This window comes from Coenobita brevimanus, chromosome 93 (genome assembly GCF_032717465.1).
Source record: "Coenobita brevimanus isolate Jiangsu-jjx chromosome 93, ASM3271746v2, whole genome shotgun sequence".
NCBI classification, from domain to species: Eukaryota; Metazoa; Arthropoda; class Malacostraca; order Decapoda; family Coenobitidae; genus Coenobita; species Coenobita brevimanus.
Window position 1 is genome coordinate 29810536 of NC_137046.1, and position 23541 is coordinate 29834076.

At 41.1% G+C, this 23541-nt stretch overlaps 2 protein-coding genes across 4 annotated transcripts in view; one reads left to right on the forward strand and one right to left on the reverse strand.

Annotated features, from left to right (window-relative positions):
• The window catches only part of LOC145412616 (uncharacterized), a 140872-nt gene extending 136893 nt beyond the window's left edge, over positions 1-3979 (forward strand). For all 3 annotated transcript variants that reach the window (XM_080282534.1, XM_080282532.1, XM_080282533.1), the window contains one exon: positions 385-3979. In XM_080282534.1, coding sequence (XP_080138660.1) covers positions 385-1694 — 1310 coding nt within the window. In that variant the 3' untranslated portion in view covers positions 1695-3979. The remainder of the gene's footprint in view (positions 1-384) is intronic.
• A 154-nt stretch (positions 3980-4133) lies between these two features.
• LOC145412391 (uncharacterized) overlaps positions 4134-23541 on the reverse strand; it is a 235392-nt gene continuing 215984 nt past the window's right edge. The window contains exons 15-17 of the mRNA XM_080282280.1: positions 14384-14565; positions 14029-14249; positions 4134-4207 (exon numbers count right to left, since the gene is read on the reverse strand). Coding sequence (XP_080138406.1) covers positions 4134-4207; positions 14029-14249; positions 14384-14565 — 477 coding nt within the window. The remainder of the gene's footprint in view (positions 4208-14028; positions 14250-14383; positions 14566-23541) is intronic.

Here is a 23541-nt window from a genome sequence, read left to right on the forward strand (position 1 = left end):
ATTCCGCTCTCTCCATTACACTTAATCATCTCTGCATCCACCTCATCAACCCCAGCTGCTTTCCCATTTTTCAGCCGCTTCACTGAAGGAGTTGATAACTGAGTAGTTCTTGTTCTCCCATTGAGGAGCTTGTCACTGAATAATAATGATGTTTGCATTGCTGTAGTCATAAGATATTACAACAAGAAAATATAATGTATGTTTAAAAACTTCTTGGTATTCATTATTATTACTGTTATGTATTATTTCTGTTATCATTATGCTGATGGTTAATCAGGTATAGTACCAAAACTGTGTTCCCACAGATTTTGTACTGAGAGTAATACAACCTATTCTAAAAACTTATCAAATATCAAAACATTTACCACTTTACTTTTTCAACAGAAGAATCTTCCTTCCGCCCTGAGGACCGACCTAGTCCTGATGGCCATGAGGACAAATCTATGGGGTCATCAGTGGATAACAATAGTGGTGTGGGGAGTCAGCTACGAGAGATTCTTCAACAACATGCAGGGCCTGGTGCCAGTGCTGACCGCAGATGTGGTGGATATTCTTCTGGCCTCAGCTCCAACAATTCCTCCAGTGGTGATGATAACAACAATAATACTAACAGCAGCCGCCTCTACAAATTCAAGTCTAACATGAAACATCGATTTAGTGCTGACCTGGAGCAGTCACACCAGGTTAGGAAGAAGAGAAGAGATTCTGAAAGTTCATGTGGTAATTATACAGACTGTGAAAAGGACAGGGTCACTCCCACTGGCCCTGTCTCAATACCTCGTGGTACTCCTTGTCAAGATGGGTTCCCTCATGATTCAGGTAAACTATTAGATGACCATGACAGTCCAGGACTTGAAAAATGTCAACGGTCACCCACACCTACAACTAAATGTGAAGGCAGAAGTTCCCCATGTCGGCAAGGGCCGGAGATTGGCCCAGGAGGAACTGTTCCAATCTTTGCTCTTAATCAGAATGGAAGCTTTTATGTACCTTTGACAATTGATAATGCACTTATTGCACCCATAATGGCAGGGTTGTCTGAGATGTCACCTGTTCTTCACCCAATATCTATTAGTGTAAATTTTTGTGGTCCTTGTCCAACCATAACTTCAAATTTGGGCACTCCTAATCAGCCAAACTGTGGAGGAACCCATCCTCCAAACACTCATCACCTACTAAACAGCAGATATTCTCACATCAACCATGCCTCTGGTGTAAACGGTTACGAGTCTGGTGTTTACAGTGGACGGCCTCACAGTCGTATACCTAGTGACAGGAGACGTCGGGATCCTTGGCGGCAGACATCCCATTATGAAGATCACCGAATGGGTTTGTCTGGAGTTGGTGATAATGTAGAAAAAAGAGAACCGGGAGAAGTAGATATGAGAGAGATTAAAGATCATCATCACCATCATCCAGAGCATCAACAGAGAGAGGGGGCACGAGATCTGCCCTCCTGGCTGGATCACATGCGAGACATGAAGGAGTCAACAGATCACGAAAAACCACAGGAACTGCGGAATGTAAGAACCTTGCGTGACATTCGTGATGTTCGAGAGATGTGGGAAATTCGAGATCCCACACAAACAGTGCGCGAGTTCATTGACACTAGCAGCAATTATCCCAATAATACAGCATACTCTAGGACTCATCCACAGTGGGCTGCAGCTTATCATATGCAGCCAAAAAACTAGAAGCTGTCCGTTAAAAACATACATATTTAGTGAGTGCAATTACTCAAACGGGTTAATTAAAGTGTAACTATCAAAACAGAAAAGCACATAACACCAGAAACTTATCTGTTGTGCATACAGTACTTTGAAATTTCAGCTGCTACCATTCAAGTTTGAAAAAAGCTGTCCGGTGATGCTACTGTAATGCTGTATTTTCAGTAACCATCAATAATTACATAGCAAGAATTGCAAAAGGTGTTTCTGTGTTGATATGAAAAGCAGATTTTTGCTCAATGTGTGGCTACATGTATGTTTCATGAAAGGACAACATTTTCACAACTTCATCTTGTGTAGCATAACTTTCCTGAGTGACAAAGATTTCTTCATAATCATATATAGAAAGTACCTGAGTAACTAGGCACAGAAGTGGCATAAGTTGGTGCAAGTGACAAGTCTTGGCAGTCAGTAGTGGTGGAAACTGGTTGAAGGTCTAGTTCAGTGGTAAAAAGTAGCTAAATTAAACTGTAATGTATGGTACAGTGATGAACTGAGTAAAGATTAATCATGCCATTACATTTATATATATCGTACTTATTAACTACCCTGAAGTGGACATCATTGCATCACCTATCTATCTATCTGTATATAAAAATCGTCCATTTGCTTGACCTCCAACTGTACTACCTTACTGTCTGCCCTAAGGCTGTTGATTTTCGTGATATGTGTGTTGTAGGATGTCTCAGTAGAGCTGTAGATGCAATGCTTTAACGTGCAAGTGCATGAGGTAACTGTTTGATGTTCCTTTATTACTGGTATCCAGTTGTTGTATCTATTACTGCTGATCACCTTCAGATTGGAGTACACTATATCCTTGCTGAGTCCAGTACTGTGATTATGAATGCCTCCTTTTAACTATGTTAGCAGGCTAAAATGGCTCATTGATAGGGAGTGAAAATCATCTCAAACATGGGATAAATTAGTTTTGATCTGTACTCTGGGTTGGATATATAAAAACATAATTTCATAATTTATATCCATTTAGTATTACAGCCTCGAGCCCCCCCCCTCCCCCCCCTCCCAAGATTAACCCCTTCAGTATATGACATTGAAAATGTTATTCCTACATTTGCCAGATTATGTTATTTGGCTTTAGGGACACCTCTCAGTGAAGGTCATTACCTATCTCCATTAACTCCTTCAATACAGAGTGTATAAGGAGAGATTACTAAATTCATGTGGCAGTATCAGAAATAAAACTTATACTCTCATTGTACCAAATAGATTAACTTGGATGTTTAAATATTTTTTTTTATAAATATGGTATTCATACTAGCTGAACAAATGTCATCCTGGCTAAATTTAAATCAGCTAAATTATCATAATGAAATTAATGTGTTGAATTAGTAATTAAAACAAACATTATTATTAAGAAGGCAGCCATATGAAGTTATTGGTCATTCTTCTAACCACAATCTTCTGATCATGTAGGAATGTTGTGTAAAGGATTACATCATCCACATCATGTGCAGTACAGTATATCAAGTTATATTTCAACTGTACCTAAGCTATACAAAAAGACAATAGTTCATTTATATCAATGGGCTGTACTTTAATGTACAGGAATACACTTTGCCTTTCTGAACTTTGAACTTCATTTGATGGTTGTTCTGTACATAGTTATCTTGAAAACACTGTGGGACTTGTATATACAGTATACCATAAAGTTGAGGCCTGACTGGAAATTAAGAAACCATCTTTCTTGATGCCTATATTTTGTAAAAAAATTTTTTAAGAATATGTATAAAAGTACAGGTTACATAATATGGTATTTTGTTGTAAATCTATTTGTATATAATATTAATGTACAATAATTTTCTTGTATATAAGTCTGAAAAGCAATGTTATACTTGGGAACAATCTTAAGTATTAGTTTATTATTACTTGATAATCATGAACTGAATTTTCTAAGCTACTAAAACTACAATACCATTACTTGATATAGTTCACTGAGCCAATTAGGGAATATCACAATTCTTGTTCCAAGGAAAAGAGGCCTAGACTGTAATGCTTGTCAAATTTTACATTATTATTATTAATGTCTGCCAGTATCACACAGCCAATTATTTTTAAATTATGATGTACTACTTTTTGTACAAAGTTTGTTCCCAAAGCAGCTTCAGTCTTTACAGTCATAGGCTGCAAATCTGTATTTTTGCCCTAATACGTGCCAGCTGTTATGGTGTTGTAAATATAGCAGTTTACCGGAACATGTCTAGCACTCAATTATATCGTGATAGGAAATATAAGTGGTGTTTCATAATCCTTTATACCACATCAGACTGCAATGCATCATGGCATTAATTAGTGATAATATTGGTAGTTCTATCTTTTTTCATTTGTATAAATGGAAAATATAAATAATACATACGGTGCTGCTGTTCTCCACACCGACTGTTGATTTCAATAGTCAAAGTCTTTTGAGATCTGGATATCTGCATAGGCCAAGCACTGCTCTCCATTCTCACACTGTGGGCCTGAAAGGTCATGCATAACATTAAGTACAACTCCTTGTTTCACCTTCTTAAAGGAAACTTGGTTGCTCAAAAGCTCATTAATCAGTTACCATCAATCATCCTAATCTTATTTCTGCCAAATAACTGGAGATACAGAAATAATAACTGGAAGGCATAAATGAAGACTTATCAGTAATTGAAATTAGTCATACAACCAATCACTTCTCACTCAGGTATTCAAAATTCTTGACTCCAATTTCAGCTAAAACTGACACAAATATTTTTGTTAATGCCTCACATAGGGACTGCACTGACTGCCAAACACAAAAGTAGTGCAATTTGCCATGTTCATCTCTTTGCATACATCATCCAATGCTCTCTTCTGGCAATTCGATTACTTAAACCAGTTTCCATACCTTGTTTTTCCACATCATGACTTGCTACATCCAGACACCTTTTTGGTCTTTTATCTCTCCAACTCAAACTGGTGTCATGTAAACTCATTTCACCACTCTATTCACATCCACTGTCATCTAAGCACTATCTCTCCTCTACCCTTTAATTATAAACTTCTAGGCTCATCATTCTTAATATTACTATTTACAACCCACTTACACTGTACATAAACCCCCCTTAGCAACTTACATCTGTCCAGTCATGCCTCGCTCTGTGATGGGGTTATGTCAAGTGAAAACAAATCGAATAGTGAGGTCGATATAATGTAGGTTTGATACGGATGGGAAGGGGGGCCTACGACCATGTAACCTTTATAATATATATATATATATATATATATATATATATAAGCCCCTGACGGCACCATGCTTTCCACAAGGGGTAGCACCCTTGCCAGACATGATTTCCATGTCATGTTTCAGTATTCACAAAAAGTTATCACTCCACTTAATACTGTAAACTGCATTACAGTACTTGTTAAACATTTGCACTGATATTTGGTGATGGCAATGGTGTTTCAATGGCCTCTCACACACAAAATGGAATGGCAGGCACATGATCACAGCGAATGTAAACACTGGGTGGCCACCTTTGCTCTAACAGCTGTCTGGGAGGCATCATTATGATTATAGGGATTTATCACATAGCAAACAGATGTATAGTGGGACTGACTATTTCAAGAGGCAAAATGCAACTTCATAGAACCTCCTCCTAAACAAACAACAGTATTATGTTTATTATACCAAGGCATTCTCTGGCACGTTAATTATTTCACCTTGATATCAACAGTTTGCATCATCGACACACAACAGGATAATGTAGTGTAATATGCAATTCATTATTTGGATACAAAAGTGTCAAGGTAACAACACTCACACAGAAGCAGATTAAACAATGAACAAAATCTTGAGTAAAAGGCACATGCATATTTCTTCCATCCGTCTCCGATATTGAAAAAAACAAACAAACAAACAAAAAAGTGTCAATTCAGTATCGATTATAATGCAAAAATCAGGTACAGTAATCTCTTTAATATCCAGACTCCTCAGTGTCCTGACATTTTGGGCCTGGGCCTTCAGAACCCAAAAATGGCCAGAAAATGTAAAAAAAAATAAATAAATAAATAAAACAATAAATAAAAATCACCAGTAATTTGAATTTGTGGCGTGGCGCGGACCAGTTGTATTTTGCCACATTGTTCCGCCAATGTCTGGTAGGGCGACGCCGTCTCCCCATTTCCCACCTACCCATTGTCGTGAGTGCATGCTCCTCACCATGGCCGTCCACTTGCTCGCTTTCGTGGTGGTGCCCTACCTCCTGCAGGCTCTGTTGGTCCTCTCCTGCCTCTTACTCGTGTGTGTGAAGATGGCCCTGCCACCTGAGAAGAGGAAATGAGTGGCTCTGACTCTGGAGAAGAAGAGGGAAATATTGGACAAGGTGGACTCAGGATGGTCGACGTCGCGCTTCCTCCATGAATTCAACCTGGCCCGCTCTACCTTTTTGATATCAAGGACTCCCAGGACAAGCTCACCCAGTACATGGCTGACTTCGCATCGAAAACCAAACGCAATGTGGAGAGGAAGGTTATGTACCCTCCTACGATTGCAGAAATCGACCGCTCCATGCTGAGTTGGTAACATCAACAATGTGCTGCTGGTGTGCTGGTGCATGGTACGGAGCTGAATGCTGTCGCCGAGAAGTTCGCAAGGTTACACAACACCCCAGACTTCAAGGCATCCGAGGGTTGGCTCTTTAGTTTCAAGTTACAGCATGGCCTTACCAACCGTAAGGCCCATGCCAAAGCTCTGGATGCCAACAAGGAGGGAGTACAGGAGTTTCGGCAGAAGATGAAGGGCTTGTTCGACAGAGAGGGCCTCACTTTCAGTCAAGTCTACAACGCTGACGAAACTGGTCTATTCTATCACTTGCTGCCAACGAACACTCTAGCAGAGGAGACAGAGAGGCATGTACCTGGCCGCAAGCTCTCGAAGCAACGGATATCTGCTTTGTGTTGTGCCAATGCTAATGGCATGCACCGGCTCAAGCCCGTTATTCTTGGCTGTGCAAAGCAGCCTCGGTGTCTTCATGGGGCGATGGATGTCCTTCCTGTTGTTTGGTACCATTCTGTGAAGGCCTGGTTCACAGCCACAATCTTCAAAGACTGGTTTCACCAGCACTTCGTAAAGGAGGTCATCCATTACCACACGAACACACTGGGAATCCCGCGCAAACAGGTAAAGGCCCTCCTTCTGGACAATGCACCTGCGCATCCGCCCGACAAGGAGTTGGTGGCTGAGAATGGCCACATTCGGTGCATGAATTTGCCACCTATTACGACTGCTCTCATCCAACCAATGGACCAATTAGTGATCGTCGCAACGAAGAGGCTGTACCGAAGGAAGTTCCTGGACGAGGTGATGGTTGTTCTCGAGGACGAGGACAAGCGCAGGGAGGGACGGGACATGCGAGGCCTGCAGACTGTGGAAAACCTTCGCCTCTACAACATCAAGTCGGCCATCTACAACTGGGCCAGTGCATGGAGGGAAGTCTCTGTCAAGACTCTGGAAAGTGGTTGGTCTCGTCTGTTTCTCAGAGCTGACGTGGTGCGTGGCTTTCTAGGTTTTGACATGGATGACTTCCAAGCACATCTTCATGCGGCTGGCGATGACGTTGATGTGGACGAAGTGCGTGAGTGGTTGGATGACAACAAGGGTGATACTGGGTATCAGATCATGTCTGATATCGAGATCGCATCTTAAGTTGCCGGTACAAGTACCCAGCTTGAAGATTCCAACAAGGACAGCGACAATGATGCGGACTCCTCTCAGCGTGCCCCTACTTCAACAATCCCCAAGCTGAGCACACTCCAGGAGCACGTTGAGTTCATTCTTGACTACCTAGAACACCCTGACTATGACAGGGAGATGGGACCCTTGGGACTTGTGGAGGAAGTGCGCGTTTTCAGGCAGCACATCATCAATCGCCAAAATCACCGTTCCTTGCATCAATCAAACACTGACAGTTTCTTCAGGTAGGTGATCCCCGCCGTGCCCAGCCCAGGCTCCACATTGCTGCCTCCCCAAGACAGGCCTTCCACCTCCTTGCCACAGCTCAGCATATCGACCACAGTGGAGTCACCACTGGACATGAGTTTGCACCTATCTTCAGAGTCATCTGCAGTGGGTAGTCCATCACCACGTCCCAGTGACGCGCCCCTTGGCTACCTGCAACACCTACTCTCAGACTCTGACAGTGAATAAACAGCAAAAACTCACCACTAGACCACATGGGAATTTACAGTGTTGTCCAGTGTAAAGAATATAATGTACAATGTTAAGAAATTAAATTCAGAGTACATGGGATTAAGTGCAGAGTGCTGCTGTACAGTGGAGAGTTTCAAGTGCATGAGCAAGTAAGAAAAGAATGTGCAGTGTTAAGAAATTAGAATTCAGAGTGCACAGGCTTAAGTGCAGAGTGCAACACTGGTGAGTTTCAAGTAGAGCACAAGTGAGAAAAGAATGTGCAGTGTTAAGAAATTAGAATTCAGAGTGCAAAGGATTAAGTGCATTGCAACACTGGATTACTGTAGGTGCTTCAGGCGCACCTTATTACTGTCAGAGTCTGAGAGGAGGCGGGGCATTCATTGTGACGGCCACGGACTTGTTGTAAGTACCCTGAATACTGCTAAATATTTTCCACATTCACCTCTAAATCCTTGTTCTCTGGTTCCTTTTCATTTATTTCATGCTTTCTGTCCCTTATTTGTGTGAGTGGGGTCTTAAATGTCCGGTAGTGAGTTATGTAGGTGGTTTTCTGAGTTAGGCTGCGTTTGCATCCATATGTACCAGTCTAGGAGGCAGGGGTCCCAGTATCCAGACGATCCCACTTTCCAGACATGCCTTTGGCTGTATTACATTGGATACTGGAGAGATTACTGTATATCGGTTTGACAAATCGAACTGGTTACAGCACTAAATATACCTGGTTTCATATATCTAGTCTTAGATCATCCAGCCCTCTCAGTTACCAGCTTAAATATAGGCTGGTATCACAGACAACATACCATAACCTACATTATTTAGCACAGCACAATACAGTACACGCAGACCCCGAGATACGATACCCTGGCATAGTGATGGGGGTAGAAATATCACCCTACCCCACCAAATGATGGCTAAACCCTGGTACAGTAGAACGTCGATTTAGCACGAGATAGGGTCCATGGGAGTTTGCTTAAAACGAAGTGTTGTTTTAATGGAATGGTGCTTGAGAAAAACAAACTATGTTTATATACTGTATATGTGTTTTATTTACTAATAAACACAAGAAGATATAATGTGGGAATGCGTAGTCACTACTCCCTGTAGTTGCAGGAATTGTTGGAGTTTGTGCTGAAATGCTGAAGCATAGTGGAAAGGTAGAGTACAATAGATATGAGGATGCGCAGATTAGCCTGGAAGGAATGTACTGTAGAGTCCCAGAGGATTGGAAGTCAGGTATAATTATTCCCCTGTACAAAAGAAGAGGGGAAAAAGTGTGTGGTAATCATAGGGGCATTTGTCATCTTAGTGTAAGAGGAAATGTATATGGCAGGATACTTATTGACAAAGTTGGGGAAATAGCTGAGGAATTACGGTAGTTGAAGAAGAACTGGGAGGTTTTAGGAAGGGAAGAGGCTGTGTAGATCAGATATTCATTCTTAGGTCTTTAGTGGAAAAGCTTCTAAAGAAAGGAAACAAGTTGTAAGTGGCCTTCATGGATCTGGAGAAAGCATAAGACATGGGTGGATGGACAAGGAATGTGGAAAATACTAAAAATATATGGTATAAATGGGATTTTGTTGAATACCGTGAAGAGTATGCATGAGGGTGCTAAGGCTGCAGCGTGTGTGGATTGTGAACTGAGTGAATTTTTCTATCCAAATGTTGGACTGAAACAGAATGTGTCATGTCTCCATGGTTGTTCAATCTAAATATGGATGGGGTTATAAAAGAGATGCGAGGTAGGGCAGTGGATGTTGGAGTGGCTATAATGAGAGAGGACAGCATTTGGAAACTTCCTGTACTGTTGTTTGCAGATAATACTGTATTATTAAGTGAAGACATTGGGGTACTGCAAGGCTTGGTGAATGAGTTTGGGAGAATGTGCAAGAAACGGAATTTAAAGGCGAATGTAGGGAAGAATAAAGCTATGGTCTTCGCGAGAAATACAGCCATTGAATGTACAGTGTGCTTGGATGATGCGGAAAAGGAAAATGAGAGTGCACTTAAATACTTGGGTAGTCTGATGAGTACGGATGGAAGTTTGGAGGTTGCAGTGATTGAAAGGGTACAACAAGAAAGAAAGGTTGCTGGTTCTTTGAAAGCAGTGATAAGAAACAGGGATGTGAGCATGGAAGTAAAAAAAGTTGCTAGATGATAATATTGTGATACCAATATTAGATCTAATGCATGGAAGTGAAACTTGGACATAGTTGGAAGGACACAAGTTAAGAGTGAGTGTAGTGGAAATGACTTACCTGAGAGAAGCGTGTGGAGTTATATGGAGGGACAGACTGACAAATGAGGAAGTGAAGAAGCATTGTGGTGTTGATGTGGATGTGATAGAATGCGTTAGATGAAATACACTGAGATAGTTTGACCACAATGAGAGGATGGAAAGCAAAAGACTAACAAGGAGAGTGTATGTAAGTGAGGTGGAGGGGGGGAGGGGGAGGGGGAGGTCGAGGATGAGATGGAAGGATGGAGTGGAGGTATAAGAGAGAGGGGGGTGTGAGCTGGAAGCAAGGCAGTATGATGGCAGGGGACAGGGCAACATGGAGGTAATTTGTTTGTGGCCACCCCTTGCAGGATTAAGACATCTGGCAATAGATAAATTGATATACAGGATCACAAGACTCTCATGCAGTGACTTGATTTCTCTGTTAACTACCCTACTTCTAATCACTGCTTTAAGTGAACCAGGGACCTATCTCCCCCAGTTTACCCTTTCATAGAATTCATCCTCTTAACTTCCATATTTTCTTCTCATACTACATAAATACTCAAGTACAATCACATTCTCCATTTCTTGACTATCCACCCTCACTGCATTTTGACTTCATTTCTTTCAAAGACTCTTAGCTACTTTCACTTTAATTTTGTTCCTCATATACATTCCCAAACTCATTCACCAAGCCTAGTGACTCTCATTCATCTTCACTTAACAATGCAGTAATACCTCCAAACAATAGTATAGCAGTTTATGCTGGATAGCCTAATGGAGCTTGTGAAAAAAATGAAAATACAGGTACTTCAAATCTGGGGGGGGGGGGGGGGGAATTGGTATTGAATTATACGTAAAACTACCATGCAGAGCCATATTACCTTTTCTGAGGTAAAGGACTCATTGCTGGACTACAGTACTATGTGGGCGGGTTACTGTACTAGGCAACAGTCCAGGGTGTGTTCACAGATGGCAGAGAGAGAGAGAGAGAGAGTGTGTGTGTGTGTGTGTGTGTGTGTGTGTGTGTGTGTGTGTGTGTGTGTGTGTGTATTTACCTAATTGTGATATACAGGAAATGAGCTACACTCGTGGGGTCCCGTCTCTGTTTCTCAGTAAATCAAATTTAGCTTTAAATTCGTTTAAGTTTTTAGACTAGATGATCTCTTTGTCCAGGCTGTTCCACAGGTCTATACATCTATAAGGAAAACTATATTTCTTGATATCCTTCAAGCAGCTTGGTTTCATCAGTTTCATTCTGTGTCACCTTGTTGCTCTCTTATCCCATAAAAATAGATCTTCTTTGTCAATTTTATCTACTCCCACCACAGTACTGAACACTGCAATCACGTCGCCTCTCTTCCTCCTTTCTTCTAAGGAAGGCAAAAGCAGCTTTTCCAGCCTCTCTCTGTACGACATCTGCCAGACTGGGGACCATTTTGGTTACTGTTCTTTGTATTCTCTCAATCTTGTTTACATCTTTCTTTTTGTGTGGGGACCACACTACTGCTGCATATTCTAACCTGGGGCGAGTCATCCCCATTATCAATTTTTTCATCATCTCCTCATCCACATAATGAAAAGCTACTCTTATACTAGTCAGGAGTTTAAACGTCTCTCTAACTGCCTTGTTTATGTGATTTTCAGGTGTCAAACTATCCTGGACCAGCACTCCCAAATCTTTCTCTTCTCAATTCTTTGCATTAAATTTCATTTCCCACATCCGGCTCCAATTGCGTATCCTATCCAGATCCTCCTGCAGCATTTTACAATCCTCCTCAATCTCTACCTTCCTCAAGATCTTTGCATCATCAGCAAACAGACTTGCATAACTGTTCACTCCATCTACCATATCATTTACATAAATCAGGAACATTACTGGCACCAACACCGAGCCTTGAGGGACTCCCCTTGTTACTTCCCTCCATCCAGACATCGTATCCTTTATTACTGTCCTCATTTATCAGTTTCTCAAAAAGTCTCTCATCCATTCCAGGAGGTTCCCCTTCAGTCCTATATGCTCTAGTTTCCACATTAGTCTCTTATGGAGTACCTTGTCAAAGGTCTTCTCCAAATTTAAATACACACAATCCACCCAACCATCTCTCTCCTGTACCACGTCAATCGCTCTTGAGTAAAGGCTCAACAAGTTAACACATGACCTTCCACTTCTGAATCCAAACTGACATTCAGCCAAAATATTCATCTCTTCCAGATATTTCACCCATCTATCTTTCAGAATTCTTTCGCACAATTTTGCGACCATGCTGGTTAGGGACACTGGTCTATAATTCAGGGGTTCTTCCCTGTTTCCTCCCTTATAAATTGGTACCACATTTGCCCTCTTCCATTCTTGAGGCACTTTCCCCTCTTCCAGAGAATACACAATTAAACTGTGAATCTTATCCGCCAATTGTTTTCTACATTCCTTCAGTACCCAATTAGAAATTCCATCAGGTCCTGGGCTTTCCTTACATCTTGAGTTTCCAGTAATTTATGCACTTCCTGTACTTCCACTTTCATATCTTTTATCACTATATTCCTAGTCACTCCCTCCCCTTCCACAAACTCCTTTTCATTAGTGAAAACTGACTGGAAACATTTGTTCATTATTTCTGCTTGCATTGCTGCATCTTTATAGACCTCTCCTTCTACTTTGAGTTTGGTGATTCCTTCCTTTTGTTTCAGTTTTCCACTGACAAATCTATAAAACAGTTTGGGTTCATCCTTACATTTATTTATTATACCTTTTTCAAAATTCCTTTCTTCCTCTCTACGTATTCTTGAGTATTCATTTCTAGTTCTTTTATATTCTTCCTTTGTTCTGTTGTTACCTTTCTTTCTCCAATTGTTCCATGCTGTGTCTCTCTCTTTTTTTGCTATCATACACCTATTAAACCACTCCTTTTTCCTGTTTTCTTTCCCCCTTACTTTTGGCACAAATTTTTCCACTCTCGAATTATAGAGGCCAAGAAAAATATCCCACTTCCTGTGTGTGTGTGTGTGTGTGTGTGTGTGTGTGTGTGTGTGTGTGTCTAAGAATGCACACAGCCCTTGCCCTTCACCTTACCTGGTGCTTCCAACCATTCAGCCAGCATGCAGAGAACTTTCTGAGTAAATATGTCAAGCAAATGTGAATGCAGCATTACAGTGGGGCACCAATTTTCGCGCCTAATTGGGTCCAAAAATAATGCGCGAAAGTGGAATTAGCGAAAGTTGGGGCATTGTCTTTATGGTAAAAAGGCTAATTGGTTCCCCCGTTATCCTAAAGTAACAACAGATTTTCATTTTCACTTGCAATACAGTACATCAAATCACTATTGTACATTGCATTGTGAGATACAAACAACTATCTTCCTTTTCATTTCATTATTATACTGCCGTTTCTTCACTCCAACACGGTACTCTCTTTTAGCCTTGGCCTTTCCTCCTGACTTTGAATGTCCCGGCCACTTTTTATCACCACCACTGCCTCCCGGCCCTCCCCCCACACCACCAGGCCCTTTCCCCACACTACCAGGTATAGTATAGGCCACTGAACCTTGAGAATCCAACACAATGGAGCTAGCACGCTCGTACACAATGGCGGGAATGGGTGAACAGAGTGTTGACATGACGTCATTCAAGATGGCGGTGGGTTGCGGGCGGGCGGTGCAGGAAATTCAAAGTTCAAAATATTGTCCCAAACCCAAAATTTGTGCGCGAAAATCGATTTTTTTCAAGCGAAAGTGGAAGTTAGGGAATATTTGGTGCATGCCGCGAAAGTGGATTCCGCGAATCCTGCTGTAGCGAAAGTTGGTGCACTACTGTACTTTTATTTTTGTCTTTGTTTCAACAACATATGGACCTACTCCCCTCTGGCCCAAATCCTGAACACCATTACAGAAGATTCTCCCAGGTCTCACCTGGAACACAGTCACCCTGGCAGCCCCGGACACGAATAGGAGGCTCCTCAACACACTGTCTATCTTCCACCACAAGGTTAGGATCAGTCACGAGATCATCCTCACCACCAACTGTCTCGCCTTTCAATCCTTGGAGTACTGGCATTACACACTGCACCCGCCGAAACTGCACCCCAACACCACATTCTTCACTACATCTGCCCCATCCACCTACACTCCACCTGCATTAAAAAACATTACCATACAATTTATACCTAAAATTTTACACTTTAAAGCAATGTGGTACATTCCGAATACTGTACATCCATGACACATATTAGAGGATACAGCACAAGAGAGCTATGTGAATGCTTACCTGGGATGGTGACAGGCTGGTAAGTAGCACGGTTCCAAGTGATGCTTGGTGACACTGTAGCCCTGGCATGCATCATCATCCAGAACCTGGTCTGTCATAACATCAACACACTCTAACTGCACCTCTCTCACTCCTTCTCCACAAGTGACGCTGCATGGTCCCAACTTCGTACGGGCCATTGCCTGCACCATTTTCACCAAGGGAAAATGAAGAATACAAAGAAAGAGAGCATTAATATCCTTAGTTCCTTAGTTTCTAAGGTCTACACTGTCCACCCTTCACCCAAAACACACTACTGTGGATCACATACAGGCAGACCCTGAGATAATACCCAGAATAATGATGGGGGTAGAAATACTACCCTACCCCACCAAACGATGGCCAAACCCTGGCATATATATATATATATATATATATATATAATGTGTTTTAGTCAAAGGTGGTAGGTGGTGGCACCCATCATCCACTCACTTGATGTAGTGCTGCCTACTTCTTTCTTAGCCTTTATCATTCTTTTTCTGTGCCTGCCATCCTCTCTTCCTATTTCTCCCATCTTTCCTGTCACTTCTTATCACTTTTCTTTCCTTTACAGGTGGCTTTACATTGAGTGACAAGCCAAATGGTTTCCTGTAAGCCAAGAAACCATTTACAACGCTGGGTGGTAACCATATAACCAAACCATACGTGATCCCTACGTGTCAACAAGTTGTCTGGAGGGTTAGAGCCCCTCCCCGTAAAACATATAACTCAAAGTCAAATGGTCACCCCTTATGGGATTATGGCATCTGGCAATAGACAGGTAGATAGATAGTCAAAGGTGGGGTGAACATTGTCATTTTGGGGTACAGTTTACTAAGTTTAAGTTTTTCCAGACTTATTTTTGACATTTTCCGATGTTGTTTTGGGGTTTAGGTGAGTTATAAACTGCTTTTAGGCTTAGGTTTGCTTGTTTTGAAGCTATTTGGGGATTTAGGTTAGCTAGAAACTTGTTTTTGGACTCATCCAGGTGAGTTTAGCACTGCCGGGGGGGGGAACCCAAGGCTCAAAAATGCATCCCTATACAAGTTAAATCTACCCTGAAATACAATACCCTGCCTAGCAATGGGTTTTTACTTAACCAATTGCATCGTTAAACTGGGGTATACCTGTACATGATACAGTTGTGCAGTTTTAACTCCATCCCTTTAATAGTTTAAAAAATGATGACATGGCAACCACAGATGTGGCTATTTCCATATAATTAGTTTTAGGTAGCATGTTGACAATTACATGATGAAAAACAGTGCTCCTGTCTTACATTCATAAAACTGGGATGCATCACAAAACCAAAAGCAGATGTGACACAGTAAGAATAACAGACTGGTGGGATATAGCATAAAATCTCTTTGTTGGTATGGGCCTGAGTAGCAAAGTATTGCAAACTGGGCCTAGATTAGGCTCCCATTTTACATAACTGCTCCAGAAAAGAAAATTACATGATCTTGAAAAACACACTGGCTAGATACTTCAAAAACCTTTTGTCTCTTCCTCTTCTAATAAATGCATCCTTATATTACATCATTATGCTGGTGCACAACATACTGTACCAGCATTCTGCTATCATTCTATAACATGTAGTGTATGTTGCGCTTGAAAAAAAGAAGAGCACAGATATGAAAGAGGGAGGGAAGCCCAAAAGATAGAAGGGTCTGGAAGGAAGAGACAGTAGTTGAGTGGTTGAAGAGGTTGTCTGTTGTGTGAAATGATAATAATTTGATACCGGGCTGAAGTTGGGAGCAAATGACGAATGGAATTTTATTAAAACAGACTTCACTGATCTTTAGTACGACCAGCTGATGTCATAATAATACCCCTACTAATACTAATTAGAAAACCCTCCTTAATTAGAAAACCCTAGGGTGTATTCAATATGGACAAAGGGAATTAGAACTCAAATGGTATTTTAAGAAGTTTGGCATGCTGGAGGACTGCTGGGCCTCAGAGAACAGACTGTCAAACTGATGCCCAGAGCTGACCACGGATAAAAATATATAAATAAACCTCAGGGGCCAACAAATGAAAGTTTTTTACTCAAAAACCTAACAAATTACTGGCCTTTCAAGGTTTACTTCTAGAGTGACAGAGTTCCAACCAACAGAAGAGTTTCATGACCAAAAGAGAATGTATCCTTGATATGCAAATATATTTTTAAAGACAAATACAACTCCAGGCTTATTTTTCTGAGATAAAGAAAATTTCCAAAGGTTACAGATTTAACTACTGTATGACCTCCAACTAGCCCCAGGAAAACAGGGGTAAACTGGTAATGCCACATCCAAGGCAGGCAAAGGAGTGATGTCACTACATACTCAATGCAATCATTTCACACTGGGCTTGGCACAGTACTTTCTGCTCATTTTAGTGTGGTATACTGGGCTCAGTAAATATCTGTTAGGGCTTTTAGGCACAATCTGAAATTTAGTGCATTCAAATTAGGATGCAGAGAGGATCCTTTGGCTCCTTTCTCATCTTTTGTGAAGCGAGTCAGCTGATCCCATCCACCAGTCACCCACAAGCAGTTGCCAAAGTAGGATGTACAGTCACGAGCAAAAGTCCCTTTACTTCCTTGGCAAGAAGGAGGTCGAAGACAAGACTGGAAAAAGGTCAGGAAAACAAACATTGCTTTATGAACGAAAGATTTACACACCTGAACCCGAACATGTCTCACACCAGTATAATTGGTTATGAGGAACCTTTAAACACATATCCATTTTTTATTCTGTTCTTTATTTTGTGGGAAATCCATATGACTATAAGGAGAGAACAAAATGGAGATATGAAAGTGGGGTACTGAATAACAGGAGAGTAGAATATTAACAGGGTACTCACAAAATGTTCCTTAGTTAACCCCTTAAACGCGGCTGTGTACAGTCGATCTCCCCCGAGTGGCGGGGTTGTATCGCAGTCTGAGTACCTGTAGGAAAATATTCGCCAAAAATCAGAGATTAACCCTAGAACATTATACTTGGTATGGCAGATAGTACTTACATTCAGCTTTCTCCAGAGACAGGTGTTGAGCCTTCGTGGACTACCCAAGGACTTGTGGAGACTTGCAAAGTTGGGTAACCAAATCTTCACTTTCACACCTCCAGCAACCCGGTTTCCCCTCTACCACAGCCTCATTCTGTCACAGTAAACTTTATACTACAACGTAAAGGTAGTTAGGAATCCGTATTTGTACAATAAGCACTGAAAATAAGGCTAAAATCAACAGAGCGTACGGCCGACATGCACTGTGGCGGCGGTCTTCCCGTCACTCAACAAACATTTCCATTTTCACAGCTAAAAATATGTATACTACATTATTTTCAATCATATTACTTCCAAAAAGATCACCACGGCGCGCTTTTTATTCTGCCTTATGTCCGCCACTTTATTCTCGTTCCTGTTGGCCGCTTGCACTGACTGGGAAGAGCTAGAACTCGCCATAATCTCACTTTGAAAGCCTGCAGTAAACTGACGCTAAACAGGGGCAAACCGTGAGAAAAAAAGCTAGTGTTACAACTGGGGAAACAAGCGTTTCCTAGCAGCATAAACTGCTTGTGAGAGGAGATCGCAGATTTACAGTTCTGAGCGCTCAGAGCGCTGCCATGTATCACAGCCAGGCTGGCCGGGCCGTGGTGGGGGGGGGGACGGGGGGGAAAACGCGATATTTGGCAACAACTGAGGTCAGTAGTACAAAGGTAAAGTATGCTAGTTGTAGCTAGAGGGTGGTGGTACTGATAGACAATACCAGCTGGAGCCTGCTTGCCCGCGGTTATTCAAAATTAACTCAAATCGCAAATGCGACGATCCTCCGTTCTGTCCTTTGGGCCGACCGTCGCAAAAGCGACGATCCGCGTTTAAGGGGTTAAGGGACATGAGTTTTGTGGTATGTGAGTACACCTACTACCCACTCACTTGATAAAGTTTTCATCTGGTGACTAAACACTGAGTAATAGACAATATCCTGTGACCTACAAAGCCATTTACTATGCTAGGCGGTAATTACTGTAACTCCATTTTGTGCAATATCTGTGATGAGTGGGCGCACAGAAGGTGTGGTAGTATATCATGTAGGCTGCAAAATAATGCTGATTTTATGTGTATGGAACTTAAAGGAGAGCACACAGAAACATACATGCTGGAAAGGATCAAACTTGCTCGAGAATCTCAAGGGTGTGTGGAAGTTTTGTTATTTGAGAAACATGATTATGTGTTGGAAGTGAAGCTGAATCTAACATGGTAATATGGGTAAGGAGTAGTTGGAAGGAGGTCAAGGAGTTGTTGTCCTTCCTGACACTGAGAGGGTTCTCCCTCCATGCTAAGGAGTCCTTGTATGAAACATGTGTTAAGAATGTACCACTCTATGGTAGTGGGGCTTGGGAAATGATGGAGGATATTTATGCACTCAAATGTACAGAGATGGAAATGATTACATGGATGTATGGTGCATCTCTGAATGACAGGGCTGGGGTGGGGGGTAGAATTGTGAATGAAGAGGTGAGAGGATGGATGGGACTGGAATGTATTACTGCCATGATGAGAAGGGACAGGCTTGAGATGATTTGGGCAAGTGGAGATGGAAGATGGCAACTGGGTGTGGAAAGTGAAAAGTGCAAATGCGGAGGGTAGTGCTGTGAGAAGCAGACAGAAAACTTGGGACAAAGTCAAAATGTACGACTTCAGGGATAAAGGACTGAATGGAGAAGCTGCAAGAGACTGAGCAGTATAAGCTGCATTAGGTGATCAAGGCCAATCCATGCAAGCACACCGGAGTCTTTATTAATTACTATTTAAAAAAAAAAAAAAAAAAAAAAAAAAAAAAAATCACACATAAAAAGCTACACTTGCTTAGATATATCAGTGTCTTTTCATTTTTTAAGCAGTTAAATATGCTATGCAAAATATAATGTGTGTGGATGTCTTTAATCCAATTTCAAGTAAACTGCTGAGTAAGCTTATACTATACAAAGAACAATCATGGTTTTAGGAATTTCCAGAGTTTCTGGGAAACTAACCTCACAAACTTTATGATATTACTTTACTGATTTTATAAAATTCTTCAACACTCGTAGTTCTACATTGGAACACAATATTTCCATTACTTACTTCTCTGAAAGCTCCATTTTTGGTGACTGCAATGTTCACCACCACATCTGGCTATCCTGATCCATTTAGTGAACAACCCTGATCCATTTGGTGAACAACCCTACATCTTTCCCATCCTTACTAACCTAGAATAGCTTGTACAGCACCTTATCTGTATCCCTGACTGCCTTCCAAGGAGTTACAACATTCTTAATCTTTTTCTTATATATAGGAAAGAAAAGGGATCTGTAATTTGTTTCTGTTGATTTGGAGAAAGCCTTTGATAAAGTCCCTAGTAAGGTGGTGAACTGGACAATGAGAAAGCCTGAGATTCAGAAGTGGCCAGTTAAAGTGGGTATGGCTATGAATGCAGGTGCTTGCACCAAGTGAGAGTTAATGGAGATTTGAGTGATGAGTATGTTGGCATGCATCAGGGGTCAGTTTCGAGCCCTTTACTGTCTGTCATGGTGCGTGATGCTCTTTCATGTGACTTCAGAAATGGACTCCCATGGCAGATGCTGTAGGCTGATGACATGCTAATGACTGCAGAGAATGAAAGGGAGGCAGAGGAATGATTTTGGAACTGGAGAGACAATGGGGCACAGGGATTTGATAGTAAATGTGGATAAAACAAAAGTGATGACATCTAGGGCTGGTGGTGGTAATGTCAAAGCAGAAAGTGGCCATGTATGATTTGCCACATGATGGGGGAATAACTCTATCTTGTGCAGTATTTGTGATAAGTGGGTGCATAGGATATGTAGTGGTATTAAAGGTAGACCGCAAAATAATGTGGTGTGTCAGAGAGAGAATACAGAGACTGTAAGGCGTGAAAGGACTGATCATGCTGGTGAGTCTCTTCAGTGTGTGGAAGTTGTATTACTTGGGGGACATATTAAGTGCTGGAGGTGTGGCTGGAACTATGTCTGTGGCTAAGGTAAGGAGTGGTTGGGGGAAGTTCAGGGAGCTGCTGCCTTTAAAGACACCGAGAGGGTTCTCCCTCTGTGCTAAGAGATCTTGGTATGTGGCATGTGTTAGGAGTGTAAGGCTGGGGAGTAAAGGAAGAGGACATTCGTAGGCTCAAGCTTATAGAAATGACAATGATTAGATGGATGTGTAATGTGTCCTTGGATGCAAGGCCTGGGGGACTAAGCTTATGATTGAAGAGTTTAGAGGAAGGATGAGACTGGACTGTATTGGTGCTGTGATGAGGAAGGAGAGATTAAGGTGGTTTGGGCATGTGGATAGGACGGAGGATTGCAATTGGATGTGGAAAGTGATAAGTGAATGTTGGGAGTTGGGTTGTGAGACACAGATTGAAAAAGACTTGTGACGAGATCATAGAGTGTGACCTCAAGGATAAGGAACTGAATGAAGAGGTTGGCAGAGACCGAGTAGATGACCAAGGCTGACGCATGCTAGCATACTGGAGCCTTCATAAACAATACGATACTCTTTCAATTTTCTCTGTCATATCTTTTTTCTCCATTCGCACCTCTCATCAAAACTAAATGCAAATTTCTGTGGCCTGTCCTATTGCTCCGTTAAGGTTTGACCCTCTGAAAATGAAACATTTGTGGTACTTTCCCACTGCTGATTGAGGATCCTCAGGCAGTATTTGACTTCCCCAGGAATGATTATTGCTCTCATAACATAAGCAATCAGAGTACTTCAGGTATTACATAGCTATCCTCCCGGGCATAGAAACATGAACTTTTGCCCTTACCCTCCAACAAATGTTTAAAAAAAACTTGAGAAATAATATGCATATGCTGTCTGTAACAAGGCTGGGCTTAACACAGGATGCCAGAGCCAACCAAATCCTGGTTCATGTGATTTTTACATTTCTGCCTAGAATTGTGCAAAGTGTGTTCATCAACTTGCTAAATATAACTTCAACCATCCCAAATGCTATAAATTTTCCTACTAAAGTTTTTATTGCTCCTACTGGCACTTGGTCAAAATTCTCTCCAATAGCTTCATTCCTTCCTCTTTCCCCTCCTCTTTTTCACTTAGATGACTCTGCAGCTGTTCCTTCCACTGATACAGCTGAATTCTTAGCTCAAACATTGTCCTATAATTTAACTTTCGACAATTTTGATGCTACTTCTCCATCTCCTCCTCCCTCTTAATCTTTTGAGATTCTGATGACGATTTTGAGGGTCATTTCAAATCCAATATCAGAGATTCCATTGACGCTTGTAATCGCCATTTTAAGACACTCTTGTAAAATATCCACCATCAATTGCATTTACGCTTCATAACAAAGACACTCAGGCGTGATGTCATGGGATGGTTGCTTTGTGCGTGGCAGGCAGTGCATGTGTGGTATGACTCATGGCTCTGTCTCAAGGCAGGGAACAATGGCAGTTGTGCTGTAGCTGTCGTGATGATTGGAGGTCACGTAACTGACTCGCACTTTTCCTCACACGTGTATGTGTCATTTTGACTCTGCTTTCCTTTTTTGAACATTCTACTAAAAACTATTCAGCTTCAAAATAACACCACATCAAGCATTCTATAGTGGAAAGTGTATCTACACAGAGCAATCAAAGAAAACGAATATGTGACCAAGAATCATATAATTGTGCATCTTTTTCCTTTCGTTTTACCGCAAAATAAAATGCAAAAAAAAAGTATAATCTATAGAGCACTGTAAAGGTAATATATTGTAGTTTCACATGGTTTAAATCAGATTTATATATCTTTATTAGATTTTTATTGCTGAATATTTTTCTACGGCAAGGTTAAAATTTTTGGTTTACACCTAACTTCACCTTGTCATTTTAACTTTTTATTTTCTTTGTTTTTCTTTTTTGAATATACTACGATAAACTACTACTGTTCAACTTTAAAATAACACCACAGCCAGCATTCAATCATAAAAGATGTATTTACACTGACCAAAGAAAAAGGTTGCAGAGTGAATATACGGCCAAGAATCATTAAAAAATTTGCATCTTTTTCTTTTCGCTTTACTGCGCAAAAAAATGCATAAATAACTATAATCTATATAGCACTGTAAAGGTAATTTACTGTAGTTTTGCATGGTTTATATCAGATTTATATATATATATATATATATATATATATATATTTTTTTTTTTTTTTTTTTTTTTTTTAAGGTATACAATTTTTGGTTTTCACCTAACTTCAACTCATCATTTTGACTTTTTTCTTTGTTTTCCCTTTTTGAACATACTATGATAAAGTACAACTATTTAGTTTTAAAATAACCCCAAAACCAACATTCTATCATGAAAAGTGTTTTTACACAGAGCAATCAAAGAAAAATATAGCAGGGCGAAGTTGTGGGTCAGCATGAGAGCGTCTGACTCTAGCACAGACATAATCTGTCCGGCCCAGATATCCGATTGGGTTAACTTTCAAGCCTACCATTAAAATTTCTTTCAAATATGTACTTCCTGCCCTCAACAGGCTCTGACAAGAAAAAACATCCTAACTGAGTTCTTTCACTTTTTTTTTTATGACGTTCTTCCAAGATGACATCCTACCTAAGCAAAACCCTTTTTACCTTCCCTCTTGCTTGAAGTCTGCTATCATTAAGCATATCCCAAAGAAAGGTGACCATTCACACCCCTCTACTTAAGGTCCAATTGCTTTAATCTCTTGTATTTCTAAAGGCACTGACTCCCTCCAGCATGAAGACTGAGGCATCTTTCCTCTCATAATGACCTTTCTAATCATTACTTTAGGTTCCATCAGGAAACCCCCAGTGGTGATGTTCTTACTTTTCTCTCAGATTCTTGGTCATCCTCTCTTGGGATTTTGATGAAACCTCTGTTATTGTATCAGACATCTCGAAGGCCTCTGAGAGAGTTGGACACAATCTTTAACTTCTAACCTACCTTTCTATAGTTTCTACCCCTCTTTCTGAACCCTCATCTCAAATTTCTCTCCAGTCACTCTATAGCTGCAATCGTGGATGGCTACTGTTTTTCTAAAACTGATGGCGATTGTTCTAAAATACACTCGACCCTCGATTTCCCGTACCCGTTTCCCAGATTTCGGATTTCCCGAACACGGGC